At 34.2% G+C, this 13,129-nt stretch overlaps 1 protein-coding gene across 3 annotated transcripts in view; it reads right to left on the reverse strand.

The window, feature by feature from the left end:
• LOC128211003 (Kv channel-interacting protein 4-like) overlaps positions 1-13,129 on the reverse strand; it is a 422,182-nt gene that overhangs the window by 220,046 nt on the left and 189,007 nt on the right. For all 3 annotated transcript variants that reach the window (XM_052915372.1, XM_052915369.1, XM_052915371.1), the window contains exon 2: positions 2,796-2,906. In XM_052915372.1, the coding sequence (XP_052771332.1) occupies positions 2,796-2,906 (111 nt within the window). The remainder of the gene's footprint in view (positions 1-2,795; positions 2,907-13,129) is intronic.

Genomic DNA, 13,129 nt, shown 5'->3' on the forward strand with positions numbered 1-13,129 from the left:
TTTTTGTCGTTTTAGAAAAGCGCATACTGATAGCAGTGTGCATATTAAGCATGTGATAGTCACTTGGTTAGTGCAGATTAATATACCGAGGCTATCTTAAAATTAACTGGGATTGACGTTGTAGACAGAATCACTAAATTTCGAATTGGAAATGATACGCAAAGACTGCGAAAGATACATGTGTCCGATGCGATGTAATAAATCAGATAGTAAGATTCAATGCGTTGTTTCCACATCGATATCAATGTTTTGTATATTTTTGATAATTTTTCTTGCCATTGTATCATCTGGTGCCTAGTCTTTTAAACAAACATGAATGAGAAAGACAAAACAAACTAGTTTATAAATATTATTTTCTTAATGCTTTTGTTATGATTGAAAAATATACTAACTATACATGCACTGTAACGGTACGACATTGTGGCGATAAAGACTTAAAGGCGCTAATAAGGGATCCTTTGAAAGTACATGGTTTACAATAGATATAAGCCGTTCTCAAGCAGTACATACCCATTGCAAGGAAAAATGACTCCAAGAAATAAATAATCCAACGTTACTCGCTTAAGTCTTAAATTGAGACAAATTCATTAGTTATAGCACTTGAAATTATTTTCTCTTTAAGAAATGGCCACAATTAAACAACATAATATTTATCTCAGGTGATTTCTGTAGTTATTCGAAGCATTTAAATTAATTAAGCAAATGCAAAATATTCCATAGAATTTGCAAACAATTTGAAACGAATAAAATAATAATGCGCTCACCACCTTAACGCTTAGAGACCAATTCAAGCTCCGTTAGTTCAGCCATGTGGCAACGGTAACAGAAAGTTTTATCTTCGACTGAAACCTTTATAACTATTATTACATGTGATTATGCAACACTAGCGTAGCAATACGCTCACATAATTCATAGCTACCAAAGGAGGGGCACAGAGGGTGCCGTACTCAGAAACATGCTAATAGCGAGCCATAATTTCGATCACCTCTCATTAAAATAAGATGTCTTAGATGATTATAAGGTGGCAATCATAAACGCGAAGATTTTTGTGTTTTCCAGGAAGTTTACCTATGTCATTCCACCAAAGCACTCCATGCCTATCTCCATGCCTATCTAAAACTGCATAATATAATTGTATTTAAGTTAATAATGTTTAGTTTCATCACGAAAGGCTACCATATCTGCTGTTACAAACTATCTTCATATACAACATGCAAACTCTGACCCCTGATGAAGGGTAAAGTTTCCAATAAAGTTTTTCCTTTATACCAAAGGCATTCTTTGTTCCCATTTATTCCAGCCCTCTTTATGTTTTGTCCTAATTTAGTCGAATGTGTTCATCGTTTTAATCAGAAATATGCCTGGCAACGTCGACCTTTTGTCCTGCGCAATTAAAACTATTATATATATCAACTTAATTCATATTAAACGAATATATTCTTTAGCTTAACTGGTTAGCTTAAATTGTAGCTTGTCTGAAAAGCCAAAATCATTGCATTTTGTGAGTACCTGAACGCTTCGATCTCATTAGTGTGTACGATATATTTTCCTGTTTTCATTATCATTCTCTATGTTAGCCCAAACACCATCTGTACACAATCATAAACCGTATATGATTTCTTTTGACACTTTAAATACTATACCCATTGCACAAAGTTGTTTTAAAAGTATGCGATTATATGACATAACTGAGGATTTACCAACGTGGTTAAATGCACCAATGTGACAAATATATTAAATTACCTACTATGGTGATTTTAATTCAGGGTCAATTTCACCCATGCTTCGTGGTGGGAATATGTACATTTACGCATATCAAACTTATTTTTACCTTTCACTGGGTATTTTGCGGCTTGGCAAAGTTTTATAGCTTCTCTCAAAGGATTTGCAAACAGCACGATAATATATCATGGAGTGGATAATGTTCAAACATTCACACATTATTATCGTTTTTTGCCTTTGGAACAACGAGAAAAACTAATAACGATATTATAGCATAACTGCCTGGGCTTAAGCTGCAAAAAAATGCACATATTTTGGTTATGCATTTAACTCTCTCTGCGTCTTGGGTTATATTCATAATTCGCGTTCTGTAAAAAATATGGTACGGTTTTTTTTTTTTTTTTTGGCATTATGTAAAGGGAGAAAATTAAATGTTACCTCCTTACACTGCATGATGAATTAACTTCTTTGTAAATAAAGTTAATAAAGAAAGATATTCAATGTAGACTATTTGAAGGAGTTTCCATGGTGTAAAATGCTCCACAAAAAAAATAAAAAAAAATAAAAAAATATTAACTAATTATAACTAGTACGATAAAACACCAGAAACGTTACCATTAAGCAAAACGAATTTATAGCAACACTTGTTTTATCTTAAGTTGATAAGACAAACTAAATCATGAAGTTTCATCTCGCGTTATTTCATATAGTGTATCCAAAACCGATACAAGCAGAAACTCTGTGCTTTACCAAATGCAGGAATCACTAGCTTTACAAAGCCATGTAACTCCTGCTGCCTTCCAGGTTTAGCTTTGTTTGAGTTATGTTCCTTTCATATAAACATAAGGCTACCGCGACCTTTATAAACTATTTGGAGATTCTTTGCAGAGTCACGGTTTATATAAGAAACAGATGCATGTGACGATAGTCACAGCATTGTGGATCATTAAAACAATACCGACCACTCACGTCCGCCACAATACCGACCACTTACGACTGTCTGTTACAAAATCAACCATTTACGTCCGCAACAATAAAGACCACTTACGCCTGCCACAACACTGACAACTTACCTTTGCGTTTTCCGCCGCCCATTTTCTTGCTCACGGCAGTCTTGATTTCTTTCGTCGACGGCATGGACATGAGCATTTTAAGTCCAACCTCAAAGCCTGAGCCTCCACCTTCTGAAATACGAGTAGAACTAAAATTAATTTTAGGCCTATCTTTATATTTGTTTCGTAATAAAATTTTGTTTAAAGTTGGTAAATCCCCAGAGTAAATATATTCATAAAATGTAGTCTAAAACATGAGATTTAACACAGTCATCTTGGCGATGACCATGTTGATGAGAATGAACATTATGATATCTCAAAATCTATCCAAATACGTATCATTGCCCTGATCAGAACTGGTCATATGTACCATTCCTTCGAATGTCTTTCCCAGGCAAAACTCATCACTACCAAAGTACAGCGTAACAAGGCTTCACAACGTTTCCATAAGACTGTAAATATTCGCAAAACACTGCTGGAGTGAAATCTTACATTGGTGTCAATCATTTTTACAGCAATAAGTCGATTTGTTCCTGGTGTTGTAAAACATTGTCTTTAACCTCTAACAGTTCATTTTCAATATCCCAGCAAAATGCCCTTCTGACCTTCCACACATCGCCAGTAAATATCATGACTACCAAAATCATCATCCTCTATCATCTCGTTGTATCTTTACACTCCCATGAGACCTATCTCGCAGCTGCGTTGACACATCTTTGGTGTGAAATGGAAGCATCGACCAGACAGGGGAACAGTTTCAGTTTAATTTCCCCATGAAAATTGTTGGGACGAATAAGAAAATACAAGACCAACTTTATAGATTACATTTCTTATTCTCAGTGATATTATTTTTCTACTTCAGGAATAATTCATGTTAATTTTTGTTTAACAAGATTGATCATTTAAGAATTTCTAAATTCGATATCCATTTGCAATGCAATTACATTCTCGTTACTCATAAAACACAACCTTAAAACTAGTTTCGAGTATGTTGCAGATTTCCCCATAGCAGTAAATGGTGTATGATTCTTGAACAACGTTCGAAGCATATTCTGCCAATGCTACCTAATGCTACCAAGTTATGTGTTTTGATGTTGAATACGGATATGTATTCTCTCTTTTAAACCCAAACGATTAGCTTTGTTATGTTAATGGGTTTTCTTCCTTAGTGATTATCCCTGTTTATACTTAATTTTCTTGATTGAATTAGTATCGCAATAATATACAGTGTAATTGAACAAAATATCACCAGGCGGATGGCGCATAATTTCTGGCATAAAACCGAACATATTAATGTGTAGTGGTTAGCTTTTTAGCGTTTATTTCTTATATTTAACAGTTCCAGATAAGAAGGAAATAAATCCTTAATTAAATACAACGTAAATGTTTGCAGATCATTATGATTTCTGAAATTTATATTTGCTAAACTTTATTTTCAATACCACAACACGAGTGATATTACACCTCTAACGTATATTTTGAAAGAGGAAACTGTTTTAGGACTGAAAAAAACAAATAAACTAAAACTGTTGTGCACGAAATGTTTCTTGAGTAATAATACCAAGTTTATCACAACAATACCATAGTATACTAAACAACAGAAAACGCAACTTCATGCAGATTGGTATGGAATAGTCGTCAAGTAAGGTGTTCTTCCATTATACTCAATCCTGGTCAGTGTTACTGTAAAATTAAGCAATAAATGTCAACAAAAGATGGACGGAATATACCCAAGTGGCTTAATTTAGTAAGAATAACTCGACATTTTGGATAAATATGCTATCAAACATTGAATTATTTTCATCATCATAGAAAACCACACGAGTCCCAGTGGAGGCATTCAAAGGAAGCATTATTCCCCTCTTTACTCAGCAATCTGAGTTCAGGGAAACTTATCAAAAGAAATCAGCTCTTGTAAACAGCTTACTATGCATCCGCACGCACACGCATTATCATTGTTTACATCTATACAGAAACTATGGTCTGCATAACAGCGTGGGATATATGAATATTTGGCGTTGATGGAATTTAAGGGGATCCTCAAATTTAAAATACCAGACGGCTTGAAGTACCATATTAAGCAATATAAAGTGATATTTTATGTTACAGAGGTTGAATTTTGAGAACAGTTTTGTAACTTAATAGCTGTTAGTTAAATACCACAACTTAAAGGGAACGCCGCACAGTCTATATATCATACAATTTAAGAGCCAATGAGATTACGATAACACGAGTATAAACTTAAGCAGAATACTATGAATTGTTCATGAGTTTGGTGTATTCTTGAATTAAAAAAGCTGGAACCACTGATGCAATTTGATAAAAAGAGAGTAAGAGTGCAAGATTAATGCTTCGTCAAATGTATCTAAGATAGAGCCGACTAAGGTAGTCCTCACAAATCAGCCCCAATTAAAAATTGGACCACCAACTTGCAATTCAACTAATAACAATTATTCTTCGAGATTCTTTCTAGTTACTTTACGTAATGAAACATTCATCAACCTGCCGTAATTACAACATGGCTGTCACAAAACAGATATTAAATTCGCAGAATTGCATTACAGTTCATGAAAAATTCACCATCCAATTCGAATGAAATAGATTTAAATTACCTAGAGCAATAACAATTTCGTTGCGTTTAAACCCATTTATAACATGTTTATCGAACGGTTCGAAAGACATTTTGCACTCGTTCAACGACTTATTACTGACGCTAGCGCTCGTTTTTCTTTTTCTTGTTGTTTTTTTCGGGGTGGGGGAACATTGTTTACACATAACGATAGTACATCGCCACATAATGGCAGGGCACACGATATATTAAGCATATGAAGTTACCAACTAAATCAGATATACTTATACTTCATTAGTCGAAAACATGTTTCGAAGGGACTTTAATCCTGTATCATGATTCCTTGAACAATAAGGCTATCAGGGAAATAAAATGGATATAAAAGTGTGCGCTAATTTAAGAAGTTATCTATAATTGTAATCGACACACGCAAGTGCGATAATACTGCAATGAAGTTGCTATGTTAGGAAATGAGTTCTCAAAATAAATAAACGTTGTCGGAACCGATCGTTTCGACTCTCCTTTAACTGAGGTTGCTAAATGGGACTGAATCAATTTTCAAAATACCAGGATGTTTGAAGCTTTCTTTTAACATTAAACAAAAGCACAAAAGATAAATGAAAACAGATAACCGGGCCATTTTTAACTTGCCAATTATTCATACAACATCAGCATCTTAGAATTATTATGTTCAATGAATGATAAACATAGCAACTTTTGTATTCATTCCAAAAGCGTTAACTTTTTATAATACTTCAAGAGCAAAACATACTCGATAGCGCCACCACTACTCGACAGCGCCACCACTAGGGCAACAGCGCCACCACTTTTATAAATATGTGCATTTTTCCTTTTTAAGAAGTGCTTATTAGTTTTGTTGTGTTCCGGCATAGGTACTATACATAACAGTTATGCTTGCATGCGTGAGAATGTTCCTACGGGGTGTGTAAGCACCGAAATGTACTTGCTATGCAATCAGATCTCAAAATATGCACAAGTCTGATTCGGGAGAAAAGCTCCTGGCACCACAGTTTGCACAATATTGAAACGACATAGTAACCAACCTACAGTAGAAGTGTTCTTACACGGTACCACATTCTCCGATTTCCGTATGCACGTTTGTTCATGTAAACATAGGGCACAGCTCCACCACGGAAGTGTCGACAGCTCTTTTTCTTTGCACCACCGTAAAGTGGTGGAGCTGGCGTTTACAGGCCGTGTTTTACAGACGAAGTTTATTTCGCTTAATGATGTGTAGGTCATCTTGACCGAAAGAGACTTGTTTTTGAATGCTATTCCGGTGATAAAATGCTAAATGTAATTGAAATAAGGATGATGTATTCTAAAAATAATAAAATTTATAATATCAATGGGTGTCTGCATTCAACACAGAACTTGAATTGGTGATATCGTTTGGTTTGTTTATCACACAAATGTAATGATCAGCTTTTCATCTAAAGGGATATGGGCAGAACAGAGCACTAACAAAGCATTTCCAATCAAACGCACATATGTTGCTTGTGCTTCAATACAAAACACAAATGCAATAACAAATTCACTAGGAAAACAATAATGCATTAGCAATAAAATAATTATATCCACTTTATGGTCATCCGCGTCTTGAATTCATTATCGATAAATGCAACATGGGAACGACGAGGTATTGGTAGCTCTGCAGTTATCATATTACAACGACACTGTTGTTCAAAGAATATTCAACTGATACACTGTTAAAGGGGTCCGGAAAAACTCTAGCAAATCTCAATATTCTGATAGAAGTATTTTCAAGCAGACAGCAGTTTGTATTGTTTGGATTGATGTTGTAAGTTATCATCCATACACATTAAGCATTCATCTATAATATCTGAGCTTTTTGATCAACTTGTTTATATATCGCCAGAAAATGAATGCTAGAATCATTTTCTTATATCATTATGTAGTTTCCATAACCCGCAGGGAGATATCTGGCAGCTGCCTTGCCACATCTTTGGTTCGAGATGGCAGCTATGACAAGACGGGGGAGACTGTTGGCCACTTAAATGCACATTTCTTCTCTTAAAAGAGAATGCTTGTTATGCGCAATATTAAACTGAAATTAATTTTCATATTCGAAATTTGTTATCCTCTCTCTTTTATTTTTAGAAACCAGAACCATTTTTACTGTTCTATTAAATGTAGGTGGACATCCTTGGCACTAGCGGATACAGTGGGGTGGGGGCGTCCAAGTTCATTTTTCATTTCAATATAGGAGAAACAAAGCCCAAAATGCACTATTTCATACTAAATTGTTCTTGGAGAAGTACCCCTATCCCAACGCTTTAAACGACATATTTCGCTTCGGAGGGAGTGGCGCAACTTAAAAGGTTACACCCCCTCTTACGTCAACTCATGGATCCGCCCATGCCTTGAAATGCCATTATATGTGTCACCGTTTCGCATTCTCGAGTATATATGTTCACAGCATATCATGTTTTTGCTCTTGGAGATATCGCGTGTACAAGTGTGTGCCCTGAAACTCAAATTGTTAAGTTTTATTTTTAAATAAAGCACTTAACGTTGGCAGACGGAATACACTCTTTCTTGCGAGTTCTAGCACTACAAAATAGTTCATCAACATTCCTATTATGAAACACCACTCTCTTGGGACGGCGTCTTAGGAAAAAAATAGACACAGCAGTCTGAGTTCAAGGGCAATTATCTTGCAAAAATGCTTTTGTGGTCGAAATTGTGGGAGAAACCGGAGAACCTGGAGAAAACCACTCGTTCGTCTAAGTAACTACCAAATGCACATGCGCCCAGGCCGGGAATGTTTGATCTTGACACATACACACACGCATTCTTTTCATGTTTACATTTATACAGAAGTTTTTGTTTGCATTACTGCATGGAAAATATCTCCAATTTTGTATGACTTTTATTTTCATCAAACATGGTGTGAACATGTTTACTTGAAGCTTCTGCGAAACTAAGGACAGTTCTGTCAAAAAAACAAGTCACTATTTATGACCTTCTTGAACGCTAAACCATCATACTGGCCTCTGGTCACATGGTCTGTGAGTATTTACGATCACACGGTTTTGTTTTTCTAATGAAATTCTTCCTTGCCAACGCCTCATATTAATAAAAAAGTAAGCAGAAAGAAAATGCATCTTTTTACCACTACGTAAGAAAAACGGACTGCCATTGTTATGTGTTTTTCTTAGCAAAAAAAGCTAAAATCGGTGATTTATACCAAAAATATGAAGGATATGAACTTGGATTATCAATACGTGTTTGTGCTCCAATTACGGATAATAAAATAACAAAACCTCTACAGATATCATTTATTATTCTTCTTCAGAGAAGCTTTACGAAATAAAACATTCATCAACCTGCTTTAATCACAACATGACTGTTCCCATGATTGCACTTAAGTCAAAGACAAAATCACATTTCAATTCGACTAACACTAGTTTTGAATTACTAGAGTAATAACATTGTCGTTAAATGACACACCAGACAAACCATTTTTAATCTTGCATCACCAAAAAAAAGTTTAAAGTAATAATAAAATATGTTTTACCAATTTATTCAGTTGTCAACTTTAGATTAAAAAGCCGATCTAATGCTTTCGTTTTCCTTTCTGTTTTTTTTTCCAAACTGTATTTCAAACACTTGGGCAATTGCATTTTCGGGAGTATTATTATTATAATTATTATCATTATCATTATCATTATTATTATTATTATTATTATTATTATTATTATTATTATTATTGTTTTTATAATATGATCATTTTCATTTTTATATTTAATAATATAATTATTATGATTATGATTATGATTATTATGATGATGATTATTATTATTATTATTATTATTATTATTATTATTATTATTATTATTATTATAATTATTATTATTATTATTATTATTATTATTATTATTATTATTACGCAGTTTTAAAATCAAAATCAGCTTAAAAAGAGATATAATACGCGGGAATTCGGAACAAAACTTTCATAAACGGCCGAACATGTGTTTCTTTAGTGGAACTAACATCTTTTCAGACAAATCTCACGTCATTGTCATGTCACGGTATTCCAGAACTTTTAACATAACATGATTCCCTTTGATTGAAAACAGATATGTCTGTGTAAGTGATTCTAGGCTCGATCTGGAATTTTGAGAAACAGAATATGTTTGAGGAAATTATATCTCTTTTGACAGCAATTTATCATTATTTATTGCAATGTATGGCTTTGAAATATCGCAGCCTGCATTTCTACTCATTGGGACACAATGGGGATATATTTAAAAGGTATATCACAACTCGAAGAAGAAACACTAGAAGCTTAGTGACAACAGGAATCACCTTCCCCGAACTGCTTTTGGACTTGCTTACATAATTTTATGTTCAAAGTATTCGCTCATTCATTGCCGCCACCAATTTAAATCATCTTAAAGGCAACTTGCGAAATAGAATGTCACCTCAGTATTAAAATTGAAAGGGTTACTGGTTTAAGAGGTTTAAGAATAGACTTAGACGGTGGTATATATAGCAATCAGCGCTTTACTTCAGACTTAATATATCGACGTCATGGCTTGACCATTGATGCGTTCACAAAATGATGCGTACGTGTCGTCGACCCGAGCAAATTGTAGATATGCCGCTAGTTGTTTTGTGGCGTTCCGGTAATTGGGTTTTGATGTATATGTGTTCAAGGAAAAAACAATTAGAGGGAGAGTTTAATAACGGCTTGCGCTCTTTCTTATCAATGGATATCGCACTGCGGCAGTAAGAACCATTATGTTGTTTATGAAACAGAAGCTTTTTGTTACTGTCTAAATATAAATGATGATGTTCATACAATTACAAATTTACCCTTGATCTAGATTGAAGATTTACATGTATTATTCTGCCACTTATCTTATTTATAAAACCGAAAGTAATCGAATTTCGGCAATTGAGTTCATTACGTTGTAGTTCAAATTCAATAATACATAATTGACCTCGGCCAAAATCAATGCTTATTCATAACTGATTAAAATTACGACTGCATATGATTATTTTACCTATTAAAGACGTTTCCGTAATGATTTATTTTACATTTTCTGCTGAGCATCACGTAAAAAGGTAATATGAAATAATATGCCAGACGTTTTCCGTGCTAGTCCGTATTCCAATTGGAAATTGGAATCGAAAAAATAGCACAACAATTTACTTAAAGCATTAATTGTTCTCTTTCTTTTTTAAAATTTCCTAATGAATATTTCATCAACCTGCTGTTTTTACAAACTAGCTTTCCATAAACGTATCTTGAATTTGCGGGATTGCATTAAAGTTCATGAAAATTTCACAATCTAATTTTTACGAAAACTAGACTTTAATTACCTAGAGCAATAATATATCCGTTAGATAACACATAAAAGACACAATAGTTAACATTGCGTCGCCAAATCCTTTTGTTTAATTTTCAGAGAAGCATTCAAACGCTGGTCGAAAACTTTGATTAATCTTGTGTTTGTTTACCAACTGTAGTTTTCACAATTCGGCACTGACATTTATGGGAATTTTACATCAACCACTCACAGAAAAATGTTTAACCCATATAGGCTTTACTTAAATCAGCTGTTTTCATTTGTCTTAGAACGCGAAATAAAAATTGTTCGGCGGGGGGACTAGCAAATATGAGACATAGTTAACACACATTTTCTGACGTTGAAAAAGGGTCAGGTCTAAAATGAATAATGGCTGAACGAAAGACCAATAAACCGGTATATCTAGCTACTTTTCATCATATGAAACGCTATAGTGTTGTCATTATAATCAGTATATTCTGGATTTGCCAACCTCAAGCTCAACCCTCAACAAACTCACTCTATAACTATCATTAAAAGTGGTTTTGTGTCTTCATACGTGGTATTTGGTATGCGTGAGCGACATAAAATACGAAAATAAGAGGAAAGGTTTGCGCCAAAGAACCTCTTAGTCGTAAATCTTTGATGCAGACACTTTGCTGTCTCCAACCGTATCATTCCATTTGCATTGCAGACATAAAGAGCAACAAAACAGACACGTTCATAGGAGGGAGGTGCCCTTTACCGTAACTCTTTCTTTCACGACGACAACAATCCGGGAAATATCGTCCGAAAATTGCAAATATCGAACAAAACATTGCCGGTAGAAAGTAAATATATTAACAGTATCTTAATCATATACATATATATCAGGCCGGATACTCCTATTTCACAAAGCAATCTACTTGCTTACCATTGATTTTATGAACCGAAACATTGTTTACCGTAATTATCTTAAACAATAATAACGCGTTGAAAAAGGGAGAATAATTAAACATTAATACCAAAAACAAATCAAGCTTTATAGTTTTATAATGAACTTAACATTTTTCCAGGAATATCGACCTGACATAATTACGTTGCGGGCTTAGTGGCGTCAATTAGTGGCTGCAATCGAGAGTGTGGTGCTTAAAGCTGGAGTCGTACACTGCAGCGTTTATTTCATGACAGAAAAAGATAGTAACTTTGTCAGATGTCACATAGAATATTCTAGTTGCAAATAGACAATGCTGGAGTCATTAATTTTAAAGTTTCGATTGCCATTGGTTTTGACACATTAATTTTGTTCTCCCGTCATAGGACATAACCTACTTACAAATCCCGTCCCACAGCAAGTTTAGATAAAGAAATGATTGAAATATTATATCTCTATAAAAACACTGATAAGGGAAAATAATGTCATTTACCAAAAATGTGTTTAGAGCGTTAATACAAACCCAAAAACTGAGATGGTGCTTTTAATTGATATTTTTTAAGCTCATGTGATAATGTTGGTGCCTTCATTTTAGCGTTCTAGTTCAATCTTAGTTTATTAAGGCCAATAAACAGAACAAGAGTAATAAGTCAACTTTTAACCAAGACCACAGATTAAGCGTATACAAACATATCGAGGCAATGAGCAGACGCAAACCTATAAATGTATACAATTTAATTTAAGGTTTAAAACTAAAACAATTCCCAACAAAAAATTGAAATTATGCTAAAGGTAGTTCTGTTCTGTGTTTTTAACAATATATATACAATTCATTATTGAAGTTGATGTACGGCGCAATTCAAATTGTAACCGTTATAATGTTTTACAATAAAATTGAGCCATTCATTAAAACAATAAAACAATCATGATATTATAGTTCAATAATAAGAATGAGCGGGCGAAAATCACGTTTTTATAAACTCTATCTTGCGTAAGTGTGAATTAGTAAACACACAATGCGAATATGTAGATTTGTAAATTAATCAGTGAGTACTGACTGGCTGCTGCTCGACATTATGCGATCGACGCCAGAAGTTGTCCGTGGGAGGGATAATCGCTTTATGGCAGGCAGCACACGTCCTCTTTGATATTTATGTGGTCCCTTTCATTTTTTGGTATATTCACATTCTGATATTCTTTATTAAGAAACTTAATTTGTCTCCGTTACCTGTTATCGCCTTTGTAACAAAAACAAAATCCAGATGGCGGCGATATACCATTAACGGCGCTTTGTGAATCAAGTGCGTCTGTTTTCTACCCCTTTAACATAACAAAATGCTGAGCTCACAACGACCGAAAGTGCATAATGCAGCATCAAAATGGAACAAACTCCAATCATGAAACACCATTTCATGGGGACATCTTCTTAGGAAAACAATAGTCGCATCAAACTGAGTTAAAGGGGAATAATCAAGAAAAATGCTTATCTAAACATTTGCTAGTTTAAAGGTTATTTATTTTACAACGATTATGA

This window comes from Mya arenaria, chromosome 12 (genome assembly GCF_026914265.1).
Source record: "Mya arenaria isolate MELC-2E11 chromosome 12, ASM2691426v1".
Taxonomy (NCBI): Eukaryota; Metazoa; Mollusca; class Bivalvia; order Myida; family Myidae; genus Mya; species Mya arenaria.